The sequence below is a fragment of the Hordeum vulgare genome, chromosome 4H (assembly GCF_904849725.1).
Source record: "Hordeum vulgare subsp. vulgare chromosome 4H, MorexV3_pseudomolecules_assembly, whole genome shotgun sequence".
Lineage (NCBI taxonomy): Eukaryota > Viridiplantae > Streptophyta > Magnoliopsida > Poales > Poaceae > Hordeum > Hordeum vulgare.
In genome coordinates, this window is record NC_058521.1 from 8,327,922 (window position 1) to 8,348,053 (window position 20,132).

A 20,132-nucleotide genomic window follows, 5' to 3' on the forward strand; every position below is an offset into this window, starting at 1 on the left:
TTTCATTTTTTTATTTATTTTCAGTTCCATTTTGTTTTACTACTTTAAATACTTTAGAATTTCGAAATAAAATATTCAAAAAACATAATTTTTTTGAGAATTCAAAAATTGCTCGGGAGTTTTGTAAAAATGTTCACATATACAAAAAAAATGTTTGCAGTTTTGAGAAAATGATCGTAAAATAAAAGAAAGTTAATGATTTTAAACAAAAGTCCATGTAAAAATCATAAAAACAGTTCGTGCCTGTGTTTTTAGTCTCGTTTTTTACTTTCATTTTTCCGTTCCATTTTTTTCTACTTTAAATAATTTAGAACTTCGAAAAACTTTTGCAATTTTAAAACTGAGAATTTTGAAATAAAATGTTTGTGAATTCAAAAAATGCTCAGGATTTTTGTAGAAATATTTGCATATTAAGAGAAATGTTCATAATTCTGAAAACAATGTTGGTGGAAACAACAAAAGTCCGTGATTTTGAAAAAAGTTTGTGTATTATTTTGAAATGCAATTGAACAAAATATTTGCTAATTCAAAAAATGTTCATGCATTTCAAGAAATGTCCTAAATTTTTAAAAACATAATGTGATCATCATCATTGGAGATTATAAAAAAAATCTTCCATTGCAATGCACGGGCTCTTTTGTTATTGGTCAATAATAAGGTTCGTGGGGATACAATTCAGGGCTAGACAATTAAGGCCCAACATGGCGTCCTGACAAAAGTCCTAAAGCGTGCTTAGCGAGGCTATGCGCCTCTATGTTGTTCTCACGTCCTTCGTAGATGAAAGAACATTTGGTGAATTGCCTTGTAGTAGCTAGAATATTCTTGATGATTGTAGCATATCTTCCTTCCATGCCTCTGCTTTTATCGTTAATCACTCCCTGGCAATCACAAGACATCTCCACATGTGATAATGGTAGGTCTTATACAAGAGCCAATGCTTATCGGATAGCCAGGCTTCAAGAGTGGTTAGATCTATTACACCGGAGCACAGAACAACAGAGGCGCCTAGATACTCACCAATTTCATCTCTATATGTTGCGATGTAGGTTTCATCGCTGGTAATACGTGAAGTGGCACAATCCAATTTTATTTTCGAATGCCCTTGGGCCAGGGAGACCAGCACCTGAGACGGACTGGTGCAACAGGGCAGCCCTTGGCCTATATGTTTCTTCGATCTACACATCTCCAACTTGTGAGTGTAGCTTGTAACAAATGGATGCATCACATGACGAGATTGATAGACCTCCTCTTGCAAAGCCTTCCTTCGAGAGTGCCAAGTTACCCATAGGGTGACCAGCTTGGTGAAATCAATCGGGCGGGAGCATGTCACTTAGGGAAAATATCCACTATTATGGGTCACGCTTGTGATTGGCAGCACGCCTCATCGGGCAGGGCAGGGGGAGGGGGTCGCCCTGTCTGGGCCGTCCCAACTGAGAGGAAACTACGACCGAACACATGTGATAATTCCAAAAAAAAACTTAAGTGCCTACAACTAGCCACTGTACAACACCTTGAAAAACCTTACTACCTCACTAGCCATTGTACTACCTGTGACTTCATGTCTAATATGGCATCCTAGTTTATATGAACTATCAACCGCGATATATTCAACTTATTTTCAAATTTAGAACGTGATATTTTTCAATAAATAGATATTTTCTACAACACGAACATTTTATGAAGAAAGAGGAACAAAATTGAATAATTAAATTTTGTTTGAATTTATGATCATTTTTTTAGAAACGTGAGCATTTTTTGAAAACTGGAAAAGGCTTGAAAATAACGAACAAATTTCCAAACCGCCAACATTATTTGTATTTGCGAACACATTTTGAAAACATGATTTTTTTTATTTGTGAACAAATTTGGAAAGCTGAAACATTATTTGAAACTCCCAAACATTTTTCAGATTTGTGAACAAAAAAAACGAACATTTTTAAGTTCCCAGAACTTTCTTTGAATTTCATATCGAATTTTCAAAACATGAACAACTTTGAATTTCGTGAATAAAATTAGAAAGTGGGAAAAAAATTGAAGTTCCCAAATACTTCTGAATTTGCAAACGTATTTTCAAAACATGTTTTGTTTTAGTGTGTGAGAAATTTTTTGAAAGTGGGATTTTTTTTCAAATTCCCCCAAATTGTCGAATTTGTGGAAAAAAAAGAGTCTGAATATTTTTAATTTTGCTGAAAAATAAAATAAAAAGAAAGACAAATAGAAAATTTAAAAAAATGGAAAACAAAGGAAAAAACAAAATAGGAAAAAGAAACAGGGAAAAACCCGATTCAAAGAACCTTCTGTAAGGTTCCTGAAACCGATAAAACTTGACAGGAACTGATAGAGGGTTTGAAGGTTCCCAGAACCGATAAAACCAGACAAGAACTGCTAGAGAGATTTCCCTAGTTCCTTGTGTGTGATGAGCCAATATTTGGCCCAGCTGGGCTATTGATTTGACGCAAAGGCCCAGCAGCCTAAGGCCACACCCGACCCGAGACCTAAATCGCCGCCACAGATCCACGCTACTGCGGCGACCGCCGTTCTCCTCTTCCTCCTCCTGTCCTCCCCCTCCCACCCGGCATCGCAGAGGAAGATCACCGCGGCAAAGGCCACCATCCCCGATCGTCGACCCCTCCACTCTCGGCAGGTGTGTGCTAGTCTGTCTGTCTCCACCCCAAGGAATTTGCTTCGATTAAGCAGCACAGCAATGGGTAGATGATCAAGTTTTCAAGCCCAGCTTTTTTTAGGCAATTTTTTTTTTTTTTTTGAGAAACTTTAGGCAAAGTTTTCGAGCCCAGCTATCTGACTCATCGGTAATAACAGGCTGAAAGCCCAGAAACCCGGCAGCAGTGTGGGACGAGACGATCAGATTGTTCTCGTTGGTCATCTTCTCGGTCAAGGAAGCAGGCAGAACCGCAGAAGGATGGTGAGTTTAGTTCATCTCCCAGTTCTATTTCTGTGTATGTATATCCAGGTCGTTTCTAATGTCTTTTGCTGCTTTATAAAGCTGGTGATCATCTAATAGCACTAACCTTCTTAACCTTCCTGAACCTTGTACGTTTTGCATCTTTATTTTTTTTTGCTTGGCTCAACTAATAGTTAATGTCCATGATTTAGGACGGGGAAGATGATAAAAGCACAAAGGATGAGCTGAAACTATGTGGTGACATCGCTGTTAAGAGAAAGAACTACCGTGGCGCGTCAGCATTCTACAGCGAGGTTGGTATTGATGTGAATGAATTGTGCACCCGTTTCCAAAAAAAAAAAATGCACTTGAGGAATAGTCAATCTTCGTAGCACTACTTTGTTGACCTGATGTAAATGGTTGTTTAATCTATCTTTAACCTTTTTGTGTTCTTTCCTATAACTGCCATTGCTAAACCTTTTTCACCTTTCCTGTAAATATACAAGGATCGTGTTGTACTCCCTCCGTTCCAAAATATAAGATCTTTTAGGAATTTTACTAAGAGACTACATACGGAGCAAAATAAGTGAATCTATGCTTTAAAATATGTCTATGTGCATCCGTATGTAGTTCATAATACAATCTTTAAAAGGTCTTATATTTAGGAACGGAGGGAGTACTTCATTATAGGTTCTATTCATGACAGGACTTCCACCGTTTCAGTTATTTCAGTCAATAATCTACCAGCTATAAGAAAAATATACTTCGTCCGTCCCAAAATAACTGTCTCAAGCTTAGTACAACTTTGTATTAGAGCTAATACAAAGTTGAGACATTTATTTTGGGACGGAGGGAGTATCTGTATACATCATTTGCAATTCTATGTTGTATCCACTCTGCTACTGCTCCGGCCAAATTTGAGATGTATTGTATATTCTTGTTGTTTGTGACCTTTGACAGCCATTAAGGCGTTAGCTCTGGCTACAGTGCAAACAATATTGGACAGCCCTCTCTGCTAGCTTATTTGAGAAAAAAGTGTTAGGTTGATCTCTTTCGCGTGGGCCCAACGGCCCACCGGGCCCTTGATCTATGCGTCCTGATCGGGGGCGCCCAACCCGTTATGCTTGGTGGGTCCCTGTGACCTGCGCTATAAATAAAGTGATGGGGGCCGGGGCGCACGGTACGAGGTTCACCGCGCCGCCAGACTCCCCACCTACACACCCTTCCGATCTAGGGTTAGCGCAGTGCTCACGGGAAGCACCACCCACGACCACACCTTTCTCTCGCATCTCCGACGACTACACCGGCACCGATGGCCGGAGCAGGGAGTTCCTCGGGCTCAGGATTAGGTGAGTAAAAGGTTTCATCGGATCTATCTATGCCTAGTCGATCTACGGCTTCAACATTGGTATCATGAGCCGCTAAACAAGGATTCGTTCGGTTAAAGAAAAGCAAATCCCTTTCCCCTCCCCACATGAACCCTAGATGGGCAAGTACCGAAGACGGCCTAGAGCCTCGTCGGAAAAGAAGCGCCGCCGCAAGGCCGCGCCTGTTCTTCTCGATCCCCACACGCATCGGCAAGCCGAGGTGTGGGGAAGAAGAACCTACCTCCTCGGAGGCAAAGCATGGATCTAGATCCAAAAGAAAAACCAAGAAAAGTATACGGATCCGATCCGCAAAGGGCAAGAAAAAAAAGGGAGAGGAACATGCAAAGAAAAAGAAAGATTCGCCCTGCGGATCCAATGACAACGAGGCACCACGGCCAACCCACTCGACGGCAACGCGCTCCCGCAAGGGAACGCGCCACCGGCGAAAGGGGAGGCCACGGCGCCATGATTCTGTCTCTCTCTTGAGAAAACGAAAAGAACGGCAGCGTAGTTGGCACTCCAACACCCCCCTTGACGGCGACGCACTCTCCCTCGGGAGAGGGCGCGCACCGGCAAGAGGAGTGGAGGAGGCCACCGCTGCGCGAAGGAAGAAGGGCCCCTCGGCGGGGCATGGCTACCACCACAAAAGGAGCGGGGGAAGGCGCGCGCGGCGCGGGACCTTCGGTCGCCGCTGCCGGCAGCCATCCCCAGGGCCCTCCGACGAGGGCGGCGAGATCCAAGGCTTCGGCGGGGCAGGGAGCCACCGCGGGTGCTGCTCGCACAAAGGAAGAAGAAGAGAGGCCGACGGCCTCCTCCTCGGCGGGGCAGACAGCGTGCGGCGCGGGGCCCTCGGCCGGCGGCCACCCACACGAGAGGAGCCGTCGGGCAGAGGGAGGAGAGCGGCGCTGTGTGGGGAGGAAATGAAAATTAGGGTTTTCCCCAGCCGGCTCGCCCCTTATATTCCACCGAATCGCGCGGGCAACCGTCGGATCCCATCCGACGGCCTCGGATGAAACCCTAGGTGCAGCTCGGGCCGGCGGGAGTTTGAGGCCGAGGCCAGCCCACCACGGGCCGAGCTCTTGAGCCGAAGGGACGCGCGCTAGCCTTAGGAGCTGCGGGCCGCCATGCCACAGAGAGCGCCGGCCCAGGCCGAGGCCACAGGCTGGCTTGCCGGCAATTTATCGTTTTTAAAGAATTCTCAGTTTCTATCTTAATTGGCAGATTTAAAAAGGTTTTTTCTAGGAATTTTTTCCTACGAAAACATGTTTAGAAAAATAGAAATTAAAATGTTCAAAGTTTCTGTAATTTTATACAGAATTGTTATATTATTTTTCTGTAAAGAAAAGTAAAAGGATTTTTGAGAATAAAATAGCTTTCTCAGAAAAGGAAAAGTTCATGAATTTTATAAAAGCATTAATAAAGTTCATGAATTTTATTTTAAATGTCAGAATTATTTTCTGTAAAGTTAAGAGGCACATGAAATTTTATTTCACGTTTTCCGCTGCTAAAAGCAATATGAAATATGATCATGTTGTTATTCTGACCGACGTTGTTTAATCACACGGTCATATTGCATATTGCAAAATGATGCATTTATTTCTATGATTTGCCCAACGGTAATGTAGATTAACATGCATAGGCAATTATATGATTATTTTAACAACATTATTTAATGCATATGATTGTCGTACTGACTTCGCTTATTTAGTGATTTCAGGAGGTTTCCATCTGATGAGCTGCCTCAAGGAAATTCCGACACTCAGGGGGGACAACTACTCTGAGTGAAGGAAGAAGGTGGACATGGCTCTCTGCATTGCAGAGGTGGAATGGGTTCTGGAGGAACCACAACCAGCTGCACCTACAGCCCCAGTCAGAGAGGCTGATGAGGATGATGAGAGCTGGGACAAAAAGCAAGCAAATTATGAAAAAGAGGTGATGTCCCACTCCATCAGAAACAGGCTATGGTTAAATGCCAACAAGAAATGTTTGGCATTTATAAAGAACACCATTGAGACCACCATCGTGGGATCAATTGCTGACTGCCCTACGGCAAAAGAAATGCTGAACAAGATAAAGAGTCGGTTTACTGGCTCTTCTAAGACGTATGCCACCCAGTTGATCAAACAACTGGTGACAGAGAGCTACAATGGTGGTGGCCATGGCATAAGGGAGCACATCCTTAGGATGAGCCACACGGCGGCTAAGCTCAAACCTATGGATGCGGATCTGGAGATAAAACCAGCTCTCCTTGTCCACCTGGTTATGACTTCGTTGCCTAAGGAGTTCGAGACCTTTGTAGTCAATTACAACATGCAGCCCGAGACTTGGGACATTGAAAAGGTCATCGCAATGTGCATACAAGAGGAGGAGAGGATTAAAGCCTCACATGGTGGTTCTCTTAACTATGTGAAGGAAAAGAAGAAGGGCTTTCTGCCTAACAAAGGTTCTTCCTCCAAGCCACAGGGCAATGGCAATGGCAATGGCAAAGCTTCTGTCCATTATCAGCATAGGCACATTCCAGTGGACAGGGAAACTTATGTCCACTGTAAGGAGAAAGGGCACTACAAGAAGGATTGCCCTGTTTTTTGGGGGTTTTGTCACTATGCTGATTTTTATTTCTGTTTTGCCATTCTATCCTGGGCCTACATTTCAGTGACATGGCTGGCAAATTTGCAATGCAAGCAAAACTGTTATACACAAAATCTAATGGCAAAATCATAAATACAGCGTACAATAGAAAGATGATCCCTTGGAAAATCTTTGCTAAATATTTTTGCGCCTGCTAAATGTTTTCATTATTTGAATTTTTTCCCAAAACAAATCACAGATGTACATGACTTGAGTATTATATGTAGACTTTGCAAACGGATATGCCGGTTCACAAATCATTGATGGTTCGATAACCGCTAAACCTACATTACATGCGATAGTTCCTAGAATTACTAATGGATAAATATACTCCCTCCGTCCGGAAATACTTGTCCTAGAAATGAATAAAATGGATGTATCTATAACTAAAATAAGTCTAGATACATGCATTTCTAGGACAAGTATTTCCGGACGGAGGGAGTATAAAAGATCATTGGGTCATGTGGGTTCCCCTAAATTTGATGCAAAACGTGCATTTCATTGCCATGTGGAAAAACCACGTCCTAAAGTCCCTCTGATTATCTGTCTACAACTGTACGACTTCGTTAAACAAACAATACAACCTAGTTGTTTACGAGTCCAGGACTGGTGGATGAGGGCGAGGGATGCCACACCACCATCGCTTCGCAAGACGCCGAGGTCCGCCGCGCTACTGGTGCCCTGGATGATATGGAAACATAGGAATGCGTGTGTCTTCGACCATATTACTCCGTCGCTCGACGAGCTCTTGGATAGGATCAAAGATGAGATGAGGTGTTGGACTAGAGCCGGGGACAAAGGGCTTAGGATAGTCTTGCCCCCATCCTGGGATGTCCACTAAAACCCCTGTAACAATGCTGTAATCACCTCTTAGGAGGCTGTAACCCCCCTTCTTTTCAATACAAAGAAAGGCAAGGCTCTTTGCGTTTTCTCGAAAAAAAAAGTTGTTTACGAGTCTTCCATTGTTATATGAAGTTTAATGATCAAACTATAACTTCTTTGGCACAAAAAGAAACTTCTTTAATCTTTGGTGAACACTGTACATTTTGTATGTATATTTTGCTTGTCTTAATTTGTCTCTATGATTTAGGTTAAGCATGATAAAAGTACAAAAGTTCAGTTGAAATCATTTGGTGAGAAAGCTATTAAGAGAAAGGACTATCATGCCGCGTCAAAGTTCTACACCGAGGTTAGTAATGAACCAATGATCTGAAGAATGATGTAGTATTGGTTATGCTGCTGTAAGGTCTTCGCAAGATGCATGAAACTTGTACAGTACATCTTATCCTCTCATTATACAAACATTGGGGTTTCTGTTTCAAAATGTTTGTTCATTGATGGAATCAAGAGTGTACTTATTTGACACCGTCTCCAGGTATAATATGTCTAGATATAAGCCAAGTAACTCTGTGAATTACATTTATAGTTGAATCCACGACAGTATTATAAGATCTCCACTCTCCAGCCAAGTCTGGACACATGTCATGTTGTTTGAAAACCTTCAACAGCCATGTCACAGCCATGACTGCTGGGTACAATTCAAACCAGCTTCAGCAGCTCTCTCGAAAAAGGCCCATAATGATTATCCGAGAAACATTGGTTCTCAGTTTCAGTTCAGAACCATCATAAGTGTTTATATAGCCCTAATAATGTTATTACTGATAGTCAAGGCATGGACTTACGGGACCAATGTTGTCCTGTTAACTTGGGTAAATGGGGGTCTTGTTAGGCGTACATAATTAGCCCTGCCGCAAGCTATAACAGATATACACTGTTCTGTTCTTTCGCTCAAAAAACTTGTTTCGTTATGATACACCCCTCACCATTTTCAATTCTCTGTTTTGATGTAGGCAATCAGGCTGGACCCTAGTGACGCGACGCTGTACTCAAACAGGAGCCTTTGCTACCTGCAAATGACCGAAGCAGACAAGGCTGTGCGCGATGCTAACACTTGCATAAAACTGCGCCCCGAATGGATCAAAGGTTACTACAGGAAAGGAGCCGCTCTCATGTCGCTCGAGGTCAGATAAGTCGCAAGATTACTCACCTTGCACTTGGTTACATGGCATGTCATCTGCGGACCTTCCCATTGGCAGGACTACAAAGAAGCTTGTGATGCATTCATGGCTGGACTGCAGCTGGACCCTGGAAACGCCGAGATGGAGAAAGTGTTGATGTAAGCTATCCTAACTCATGCTTCTCTTTCCAAGAACCTCCCACCGATGGGATTTTTGTATGTGTCCATTTGCGGACTGGTCTAAACCTGGCGCCGATCAGGGAACTAACTTGGCTCATGTTTGCAGGGAGGCGGTCGAGGAAATGAAGAAGGATCACTTGGCTAGAAAGGGCTTCAAGCCATCCGATTAGAGGAAAACGGTGGATCGCCCTTCCCCATTTGGTGTAAATATTTATCCTAGTGCCAGGAAACATATCTATCTTCGTTTGGGTACCGTAATGAGTAGCAGAGCACTATGACTCTGGTTTGCCTGTCAATGGCGCTGTCGCAGAATGCCGCTGTAAACCCTAGGTGTTTTCCTTTCCTGCGTGGTGCAGCGAAAGAGGACCACCATGTTTGCCATCTTGATGGGCATTGCTCCATAAGTTTGTGTACCTTCTTGTGATCCGTTCGCTGATACAAGTTTCCGTCGTCGTTATTCCATTGAGTTTCTCTGAGGGTGGTGGCGATGCTCTAAGCGTGTGTGTACTCTGTTCCGCGGTAGAAGCTTAGGAACCGTCCTCCTGTAGGTGAAGATGACCTCACTCACCCTTATGCGGCCTATTTCTGTACGCCGATTTTGAAAACAGAGTCATGTACTGCCCGGAATGGTAAGTCCTCCGACCTAAATCCCTGCCCGGGATAGCCGAGCAAGCACCAGATCTTGTCCCCGGCTTCAGAAATTGATAATGCATGGTTTTGAATGCATGGTTAACCAGAATCTAAGCCATAATTTTGATAGCCAGTTAGCAGCTTAGTTTGCTGGTAATTCTGTCAGTTTTTTGTTTTTTGTTTTGTTTTGAAGAATGTATTGCTGTTAGTTAAACAAGAGATACCTCATCTCAAACAGTTTCGACTCACAAGTGACATTACATGCCGCATAATCTCTTTACGGTAAAGATGGATTTCATCGCATGCCATAGTCTTTTTTTATCCTCGACAAGAAAAGGTTAAAAACCCCGGCCTCTGCATAATAACTCACTCAAGCTCTCTTCCGCAAAAAAAAAAAAAAAAAACCTCACTCAAGCTCTGGCAAAAAGAGCTTCACTACCCAACCACTAATTCGCCGAAGACGGCATCCAACCGACCCGTCTCCGGCCAAGGAAGACTGAATCTTGCCCAAGGAAGGAGATGCGCTGCTCATTGAGAGGACGCCGCCGCGTCGCCGTCGTCCCTGGAGGAGACGGCGGAGGAATCCTCGGAGAACTCGTCGGCGTACATCTCCTCGATCATGGGCTTCCACAGCCGCACCCGGGCGTTGATGAACCAGTTGGATATCTGTCTCCTGCTTAACCCCGTGCTCACCGCCAGCCTCAGCTTCTCGTTGTCGCTCGGGTACCTGCTTCACGTTTGCAGCTTTGAATGTTTCAAATGATATATACTTTCAAGTATTGAATCCAAATATTTTGAACTATACGTTGCAGTTTTGTATAAACTTGATCAAACTTAACACGAAGTTTGACGTTAAGTTTGATTTAATTTAGAACAAACCCAAAGCTTCAATTATTTTGAAATGGAAGGAGGATCAAAAGGTTACGGCATATGTAGCTTTGTTAGCGTTAATTATGCAGCTAGAGATTAGAGAGGGCACTCACGGATCTAGGAAATGGTTGAAGAGCCAGGCCCGGAGCACGGCCACCGACTCCTCCGGCAGGACCCTCATCGGCTTGCACACCTGCTCCGCCGCCCGCGCCGCCGCGGCCTGCTTCGTCCGCCGGACCAGCCGGCCCACCATGTCCTCCTGGCGCCGGGCGGGGTCGTAGTCGTACTCGTCGCCGTCCTCCTCCTCCTCCTCGCTGTCCTCGTCCACCACCCACAGCGTCGCGAGCTTGCGGAGGATGGCGCGGCGCAGGTTGCCGAAGTGGCGCGTCATGGCCCGCGACATGAGCGACGTGTACCCGGCCGTCGCGGCGGCCCCCAGCACCGGCTCGAACGACGACGCCACGCGGCTCAGCTCCTGGAAGTAGTGCTCCTGCCGGCTCTCCAACTACGAGAAATCGATTAGCCGCCATGGATTGGATAAGCCGAGGGAAGAAGACGCAGATTGTATTGGCTGATGACGTAGTGCTTTCGCTTGCAATGGCATAATAGGGGGGGGGGGGGGGGGGGGGGGGACGGACCTCGCTGAGAAGGCCGAGGAGCTTGGCTTGCACCGCGCCGCCGGTGCCGCCGTCGTTCTTGGCCTGGATCACGCGGCGGCCCGTCGCTGCCGCCCGCAGACGCATATCACGGTGAGTCGCCTCGTCTTCGCTGCCTCCTCCCGCGCTCTCGTCGTCGTCGCCGCCGCCGCCGACGGCGGAAACCGCGTCGCGCAGCAGCTCCATCGCGGGCCTCAGGTAGCGGGAGCCGCGCAGCGCCTCGTCGCAGCGCCGGCAGGCGTCGTCGTCGGCCGGGGCGCCGAGCGTCAGCGCCAGCGGGCCAGCGGGCGAGGCAGCCGGGTGGTGGCCGCAGCGCTGCTCCCGTAAATGGAGCAGCATCAGCGGGCCGTTGGCGCTGTCGGTGGCGACAGGGCGAGCTTGCTTCGGCGAGCCGCTTTCTTGGAGGCGCTTGGTCACCATGTCTGTCGGCCTTACCTACCACCACCACCACCACCATTAACCGTCGTTAATTAAGTAATCATCATCAAGAAAACATATCATCAGCCCAAATGCTTGAGCAACAAGATGGATATATAAGCAGACATAAGACATAACTAAGAACCAACGAGGACATGAATCGGTCCATTACGTACGAGACTGAGGTGATGAACTGAGCTGATTAATGGTGAAATAAGCTTCAATGTGCATGCATGCATGCATACATACCTCCTCTTGTAGACCGGTAGAAGAGTAGAGCTAGTGCAGGAGCACACCGATATACGAGCTAAGAGAGGGAGAGGGAGAGGGAGGCAGGTTCAAAGGGGCTTGGCTTGGCAGGAGCAGATATATATAGAGTGCTAGCTACTGTACTGGTCAATGTGGTCATGGCCCATGCGTGCATGCATACATACAACCAGGCAGTGTGTATCTGCCAGCCCTGTATACTGCACTCCACAGCTCTACTGTATGCTCTGGTGCATGGTGCAGTGTAGTGTAGACTGTAGAGGAGGCTCCGTTGGACAATGTTTGCATTGAAACGACGGCACCAGCCATAAGGAGGGAGGGAAGGGGCTTTCTCTTTGGCACTGTAACATTGGTGCAAGCAAGCCAAGCTCTGTCTTTTGGCACTGTACTTACATGCCCCCCTGTCTCTTCATGAGCTATACCTCTTCTCCTCTACTGCATGCCATCCATGTCTACTACTGGTATCTATAGTACCACAGGCCACAGCTGCAAGCTGCATGCCCAGCTAGCCTTTCTTTCTTGGGGACTGCAACCATGGCTCATATCACATGAGAGCTCTCAGCTCCGTGTGTGTATGTGTGCTGGCCTTTGGCCTAGCTAGGCTGGCTGGCTGCAAAGCCTTACACGTCAAAATTTCGTGTTTCAACATTTTTTAAGAATTTTTTACGAGATCTAACTCTGGTTAAAAAAAATAATTTAGGATCTGACCCTTTTGCTATCGCCAAAGTCTACGGCGGTAGGATTACATAGGTTACCGTCACGGACACCGGCGGTAGGCTAACAACAGCACAAGTCTAATTAACGACCCTGGTGCGTTGCTGACCTCGCATACAACCTATCTCCAGGGGCAGTGACAGTAGGTTGTGATAACCTACCGACAGGGCTTTCGATGGTAAGTTTGTGCATTTCGCAGTTCTGCGCACTGACTCCTGAAATCACTTAACTTTCTTGTGCAGCCTACAACCAGGCCCTGCAGCGGTAGGCTGTGCCAGGGCCTCCGGCAGTAGGGTCTGATCATAGCACATTTTTTGCACAATACTTATTTTTTGTCTTCAATTTTTTTGCCACAACAATATTATAGACTAAAAAACATAAAAATGTGTAGAGAAACACAATACACCATGTATCACACATTGATATGAATAATAGTTCAACTAAGAAACATAGCACATATCCAAATAGTAGCAAATAGTTTAACAAATAGTTTCATGAAGCCAACATAAAAAGTTTAACTAGTTCAACGGCATCAACTTCACTTGCTCCTTTCCCTCTTGGAGGTACGGTCCTCGTTGTTCTTTGAAGGGGTCTCATCCACCTTCTTCTTGCGGAGACGAGGAAGCGGTTTCTGAAACGGGGATGGACTTGCCCAATCCTTGTTGGGCTTCTTCCCCCCCTTCTTATCCTGGGTGGCCTGAGTTGGTGGAGGTCCGTAATCCTCGTCGTACTCCTCCTCCTCATTGCTCTGTTCCTGTTCTTCCTCATGTTCTTCTTCTGCTTGCTCCTTGTCGTCTCCTTCATCTTCACCTTCTTCCTCTCCAGCTTCTTCCACATCATCGTCCTCCTCATACTCCTCCTCGTCCTCTCCAACCACCCAAGACAACGAGGCAGCATGGATCGATGAAGCAAGATGCATCGGGGCTGCAAGAGCATAAGCATCAGTAGAGGTAGCGCATCCAAGGAGGCCCACCAGCTTGTGACATTTGTTGACGAAATTTTGCAATTAGAATGAAACAAGAACATAATATGTATCAAATCAAGTTTATTGTTACAAATGAAAATGAACATAAGAAAGAATGTAATTGTAGGAGGCTCGATGTTACCTTCACTCTTCCCCTCACTTCTTCTCACTTTCTCGAGACTGGGGGACAAAACTTAGCGCATCCGAGCCTTCAAAAAATATTTTATTGAGCTCTGAAGATTGCAAGAGAATAAATGAGTCACAATCACAAACGTAGATATCATCCACACGTTAGTTGAAACAACATGAACACAACCTTCGATGTGCCCCTGTAGACACCCACCACGCCCCAAGCGTACACGGCGGTTGGGGTATCGAGCTTTGTCGCCATGTTCCCCATAGTCAGTCCACGGACGCCGTGCCAGCTTCTCCGGTTGCCCCACCGGGATTCGCTCCCACATCCAAATGGAGAGGGCCCACACACATCCACACATACCGGTTTTTCTTTCGTCCTCTAGGTTGCGTCGTCAAGCTACCAAACATGAATTGATGATCGGATGACATAATTTAAAGCAGCATGCGTCAATAAAAAGCAGTGAGATATTCTCTTGCCGAACGATATAGGTAGGTGAGGCCGGTGGAACCCCAGCTGTACCCTGCATCCCAGTCCTTTAGGAAGTTGAGATACATCCATAGGGCACTGTTCTGTGAGCAGTCTGGAAACACGATCTCCATGAGAAGGTACCACAGGTAGGCCCTCGCGTACTGCTCCATCGTCCAGGGTTAGACATCTTCCAGGCACTTGCTTAGGTTATCCAGGAGCCAGACCAGCGGTACACCGGATGTTTGGTTACCCTTAGCATGTGTGGGTGGGGGGGGGGAGTCGCTGATGAGGGCGGTAACCCTATCCTGCCAGTTCTTCCTCTCGAGTCGTCCAGTGAGAGCACGACCCTCGATCGGTAGGGCCGTAATCACCCCCCAGTCCTGAAGGGTCACCGTCATCTCAACACATGGAAGATGAGAACTGTGCGTCTCTCACTGCCACCCGTCGATCAAATCTGTGAGAGATGAGTGGATGAGCGGCAGTGGCTTACGCTTGAACTGGAGGACGAAACCTAACGGTCAGGCTCTCCTGTAGAACGGTGTGTAGCGCTCGTCGTACTCCATCTTAACGGTCATCCCGTGAGCCCTCATCCACAGTGGCGGGAGCATCTGTCAAAACGATAGTCACAAATAATTAGTAACTTCTTTTCATCATTTCAAAAGATTTGGTTCAAGCATGGTAATTACCACTCCATTCTCAATGAAACGGGCACGATGACCCTTGTCGAACGCAGGGTCAAGCGTGGTATACTTAGTCTCGATGTGTTCCACAAGAGGTCGCCTCCTAAATAAAATTGTGTAAACATAAACTTTTTAAGCATAAGGATAAAAAAGTAACATCACTATACAAGCATCACATCATATGCATCATAGCAAAACAAAAAAAACATCATATGCATCATATACCATCTTTTTTTCAAAAACAAAAAAGCATGAACCAGGGTTCATCTTTAAAAAAAACATGAACTAGGATTCATCTTGAGCATATCTAACAAACAACATCCACTATATATCATGCATCACATCATATCAACATGCATCATATCAAAACACATAGGAATTAATTTCTCCAAAATGCATCATACAAAAAATATTCAATGAACTATGTTTCATCTTCTCATTACCATTCCAACTAGTGACAAAGTTCATATCCAACCCATAGAACATCTAGAATCAACCTAAAACAAACCTAGGATACAAAAAAATTAAATCTAGTTCAAAAATAGGGGCATTTGAAGCAAATAATGCGACGAATCGGAAGCTATTTGACTAAAACTAATTGGAGGGATCGAAGGAGCTTACTTTTCTCGTTTCGAGGCCATCTCGATCCGCAAAAATGGTGAAGAAACGAAGAAGAACCGATGAAGGGAGTGAAGGAGACGAGAGAGGGGGAGAAGAACTCTTTGTTCTTCGGGCCGCTGGGTGGGGGAGATGGGGGCGGGGGCGGCCGGCCTGTGGCTTATAAGTGCCCAGACCCTAGCGTCGGGGTCCCTGGTGGTAGGTTAAGACAGGCTACCGCTAGACGCTGCGGCGGTAGGGTGGGACGGAGGGGGACAACAACTGTTTAGGGATGTTGACGTGGATTAGTCACTTATCGCCGAAGGACCTGGCGGTAGGCTGTGTAACCCTACCGTCATAGACCCTTGCAGTAGGGAAAATGGTCAGATTCCAATTTTTTCGAACCGGGATCAGATCATCAGATTAAAAGAACTTTTTGAAATGAGTCAAAATACAAAATTTGGCCGCCATACACACACACATGGTCATGGTGGTCATGGTAGGGGCCCTGGTATCGATCGATCTCAATGCTGTGCTGTGCGGTGCTGCTTTGTGTAGCTGTCCTAATCTATGGGAAGACCAGTGACTTTTTTTTCTTCTGGGTGCCTGCAGCTTCTGTGGCTGTTGATGCATGCTTGGCTCCTCATGACATGACAAGCAACGCAAAGTATAGTAGCAGCAACTGATCCGTGCTGCTGCTACCTCAGTACTTCTACTTGCACCATGCATGCATGGCAAATGTGGCCAGCAGCCTGACAAGCGCGCGAGCGATGCACATAAATGGATAGATACATCATGCATCAACAAGTGCTCAATTCAGTCACAGCCAGAGAGAGAGAGAGATGCTGTGTTAGAGAGAGAGAGAGATGCTGTGTTAGAGAGAGAGAGAGAGATGCTGTGTTAGAGAGAGAGAGAGAGATGCTTCGGAGAGAGAAACTTACTCGTATAAAGAGGAGGTCAGGAGGGAGGTCGGTCAAAACAAGGGGGAGACTTAGTGTAGGATATCACATTTAGGGGAGATCAACCGCACAAAATCATATTTAGACATTTCAAAAATTCTGAAATTATTTTACAACACATCTGCGGGGTGGGGTGTGTCTACGTACTCTGAAAAAAAATCAGCTCAGAACTCGATGTACAGTTAAAGATTCAAAAAAGACATATTCGAGGCAGCAGCTTTGGGTGGGTAGTAGTATTTCGATACTATTAACATCCGATTTTTGTCACTCCTTTTTTTTTTATTAAAGCATCTCCAACAGCAGTATAAACATTTTATTTTTAATAAAAATTATAATGCATCACTGTAGCACTTTTAATGCATCGGGACCAATATTATTTTAACAGATGCATAAAAACACGTGCTCAAAAAAGCAAGTAGTGCAAATTGTGAAGCGCGCGCGATCCCGCGTCCTAAATATGTTGCGTGATAGCGTTTTTCAGCACCTGTCCAAATTATTTTAACGCGCGCACAGTTTTACAGCCTTTATTGGAGCTATCTGGCGTGAAAAAACGAATCTTTTAGCATGCGAAACACTTTTTGGGCGCCTTTTGGACATGCTGTCAGTGTAGGTCGAACTAGGAGCTGTTTTTTTCTGAAGCTGTACATAAAAAATTGACGTGTGCCTATGATTTTTTTGAGAATGTTTGAACACGTTTTTCTATTTTCTTGATCTCACATGGTGGGAGAGCAACAAAACAAAATACAGTTGTGGATGTGTCGATGTCACTGGGGAGTGATTGATTGGACTGATCCTAAGCTAGCAGCAGCAGCAGCGGTGGTGGTGCTCTTTCTTTTGGGGCAGGGGCAGGGGCAGAGGCAGAGGCGGTGCCTTTTTATTCGTTCAGGCGATGGATGGATCCCTACAGTGGCGTTCAAACTGACCTGATTTGAGCTGTGAACTGACCACGTCTCAGTTTGACCAATCGAATCAATGCACGCCTTTCATCACCTTCCGTCGTCCCTTGTGTGTCTTGTCTTCCCATTCTACCCACATGATGGTGCCACCGCACGCGCCTCGCCTCGCCTCAACTCAACTGTGTGTCTTCGGGTGGTAAATAGTATCATCATGTGGAAAGTGGCACAGGGGAATTCAGATTTACCGTGTTCACTTTGGCCGAAAGCATCTATCTATCTATCCATCTGTACAGTGTAAAACATTGATGGGTATACTGGGATGGTTCTGAGGGATGAGAATAACCATTGTAGTGATGCTTTGGAGACGGAGTTGCATGCGATAATGGAGGGTCATGGCTTGCGTTCGAGCGAACCAGCCTACCGTTACCAGTGATGATCCAGTCTGAGAGCACCAGGATAGATCGATGTATTCGTCGTCAGTTAGGGAGATCAAGCACCTTAACTATGGGTCTCGTGATTTTTGTATTACTAGCAAAAGGCCCGTGCGTTGCAACGGAAGAAAAAATATCACACGTTTTTAATTTTTATAATCATTTTGATTTATTAAAATAATAAGCTAACTAACTAATGTAGTAAGTCCTATCCTATTTTGTTGGAAAATCAACCCGTCCATTGTTAATTCCTTCATGATGAGAAATTGAGCGGGACAAACAAAGCAAAACAAAGAGGCTACCTGAATTGATCAATGGACTGTTATCTTATTTCACTCATGGGGTAGAGAATGTGGGATCACATGACAAACTGAAGGTGGTGTTCCATTCTCTCTCTCTACAACAATGCAATCTTACATTAAATACATTCATTCATCAGCAAACAAATTCCCACAAAACAAAATTTCTTGCCGGTGCTTGGCATACGGTTGGAGGCATGGGGAGGGGATCTCACCAGATGATTAGTTCCTGCCGGAGGAGGGGATACATTGAGGGGAGCAAGGGTTAGGCGCCTCTATCTGGCCATAAGGAGTCGTCGTTGCCGCGCCATAACCTCGGAGTTCCCCGTGTGAGCCATGGAGGCCCGCCTCCACCTGCAAGTACTTCACTCCGTCGTGCCTTATCCGTGCGCCACCGCCGTTCTGCATCGAGCGGACGCATCATCCCAAGTCGTTGTAGCTACCGCGTTGATTTGATCCAGAAGCTGTGCTCGAGCGCCGAAACGGGGGCATCAAGCAGGCAGAGGTACGACCGCGGAGGCAGGTGGGTTGAGATCGACAGCAGTGGTGGTTGAGGTCGGTCACGGCGGCGAGTGGTAGTTGAGGTCGGCCGCGGCAGCGAGTGGTGTGGCAGCGGCCTGGGCACAGGCCAGGGTGGACCAGGGTCGACGCGATGCGCTCGAGCGCCGCAACAGGGGCAGTGAGCGGGGAGAGGTACAGCCGCGGAGGCGGGTGGGTTGAGATCGGCAGCGGTGGCGGTTGAGGTCGGCCGCGGCGGCGAGTGGTGTGGCGGCGGCCTGGGCACAGGCCAGGGTGGCCCACGGTCGACGGGAGGAGGCGATGCGTATGGGTATAATTTTTGCAGCGAATCGTTTTTTCCTTTTGCGTTGCAGATAAATGATGGAGCGCGGGTTGAATAACAAAAATTACAGGGGCTTTTTTATAAAAATATCATGATGGGTTTTCCGACGAAAGCAATAGCCGCTTTATTATTAAGTATATATTCTTGTAATTCGTTCTCAAAGCAAAGTTAGCGACAACTCAGCTAGTTCTGCTAGAATAGAATGCAAAACCATGATTTGGATGTTCTGGGCCAGATGATGCAATTGAGCTAGCTCTTGCCGATTCTATAAACACACTATGAGTTGAGTGTTAAAAACGTTTTTATATTATGAGACGGGGTGAGTAACATTTATCAACCTTAGAAGGAAAAAAAAACTTTACTTAGAATACAGGGGATATTTTTTCTAGCCCCTGTCATTGCGGATGATGCGTTGATGATGTCTGTTTTTTTTTTTTTTTTTTTGCGGGGGTAACGATCTCTGGTTAATCAATATAATCCGTTGTGAGCACTTTACTCGATAACAATAGAAACCGGGCAGTGTCTCCGGGGCCCAGGAGGCAGCAAGCAGCAAGCAGCAGAGCGCATTCACTCGTACAAATACAAATACTAGCCGGTCCCCGGCCGGCCGCCCACTGCACCGACACGGCCTACCAAGCCCTGCAAATGACCAGGTTTGCCTGACAGACAAGCCATTTCCACAAGTAGCCCTCAGGACGGCTGCACGCCGGCTTGGACCATGTTGACACACAAAAAAAGAAATACAAGTCAAACAACGGTCTATTTCTAGAAAGTGAAGTACTCCCTATCAACAACCCCCCCCCCCCCCCCCACCACCACACACACACACACCCACACAAAAATAGTTAATACTTCTTCTTCGGTACGAACCCTCAGACTACATGTGGGCATGGACAGCCCGGCCCTCGCCGGCCCGAAAAACCCGGGCCAGACCGGGTCGGGCTTTGTGTTCGGGTCAGGCTCGGGCTTAAAAATCGGGTCTGGGAAGCAGTTCAGGCCGGAGTCGGGCTTACAAAAAATGGCGATTTACACGGAGGTTCAACCCGACCCAACCCGATATTCATATTTTAAGTCCATTTGGGTCGGGACTCAAGCCTGAATTTGCATTTTTTTGGCCGGGTCGGGTTGGGCTTGGCTTGAGATTTTCAGTTCGGGCTTTGTAAAGCCCGCCCCGGCCCAGGGTATGCCCAGGTTTACCCCCGAACACACCGCC

The 20,132-nt window shown here is 46.2% G+C and overlaps 1 protein-coding gene across 2 annotated transcripts; it reads right to left on the reverse strand.

Moving 5' to 3' along the window:
- Nucleotides 1-9,981: 9,981 nt before the first annotated feature.
- Nucleotides 9,982-12,001, reverse strand: LOC123451007 (BEL1-like homeodomain protein 11). Of its 2 annotated transcripts, none has more exons than XM_045128023.1 (4): nt 11,917-12,001; nt 11,233-11,685; nt 10,708-11,099; nt 9,982-10,451 (listed from the first exon to the last, which is right to left on the reverse strand). In XM_045128023.1, exons 2-4 carry the CDS (start codon nt 11,668-11,670, stop codon nt 10,253-10,255), a joined length of 1,029 nt encoding a protein of 342 aa, XP_044983958.1. In that variant the 5' UTR covers nt 11,671-11,685; nt 11,917-12,001; the 3' UTR covers nt 9,982-10,252. The 2 variants fall into 2 exon arrangements, with proteins under 2 accessions (XP_044983958.1, XP_044983957.1); XM_045128022.1 differs by having other exon boundaries at nt 9,982-10,454.
- Between the last annotated feature and the right edge of the window lie 8,131 nt (nt 12,002-20,132).

What these genes read in the sequence shown, in the direction of transcription:
- LOC123451007 (XM_045128022.1), bottom strand. Translation starts at nt 11,670, where the DNA reads ATGGTGACCAAGCGCCTCCAAGAAAGCGGCTCGCCGAAGCAAGCTCGC. An exon ending in TCCTCGGCCTTCTCAGCGAG is followed by an intron (nt 11,100 to 11,232) that starts GTCCGTCCCCCC and finishes GATTTCTCGTAG; the next exon opens with TTGGAGAGCCGGCAGGAGCA. An exon ending in TTCAACCATTTCCTAGATCC is followed by an intron (nt 10,455 to 10,707) that starts GTGAGTGCCCTC and finishes GCAAACGTGAAG; the next exon opens with CAGGTACCCGAGCGACAACG.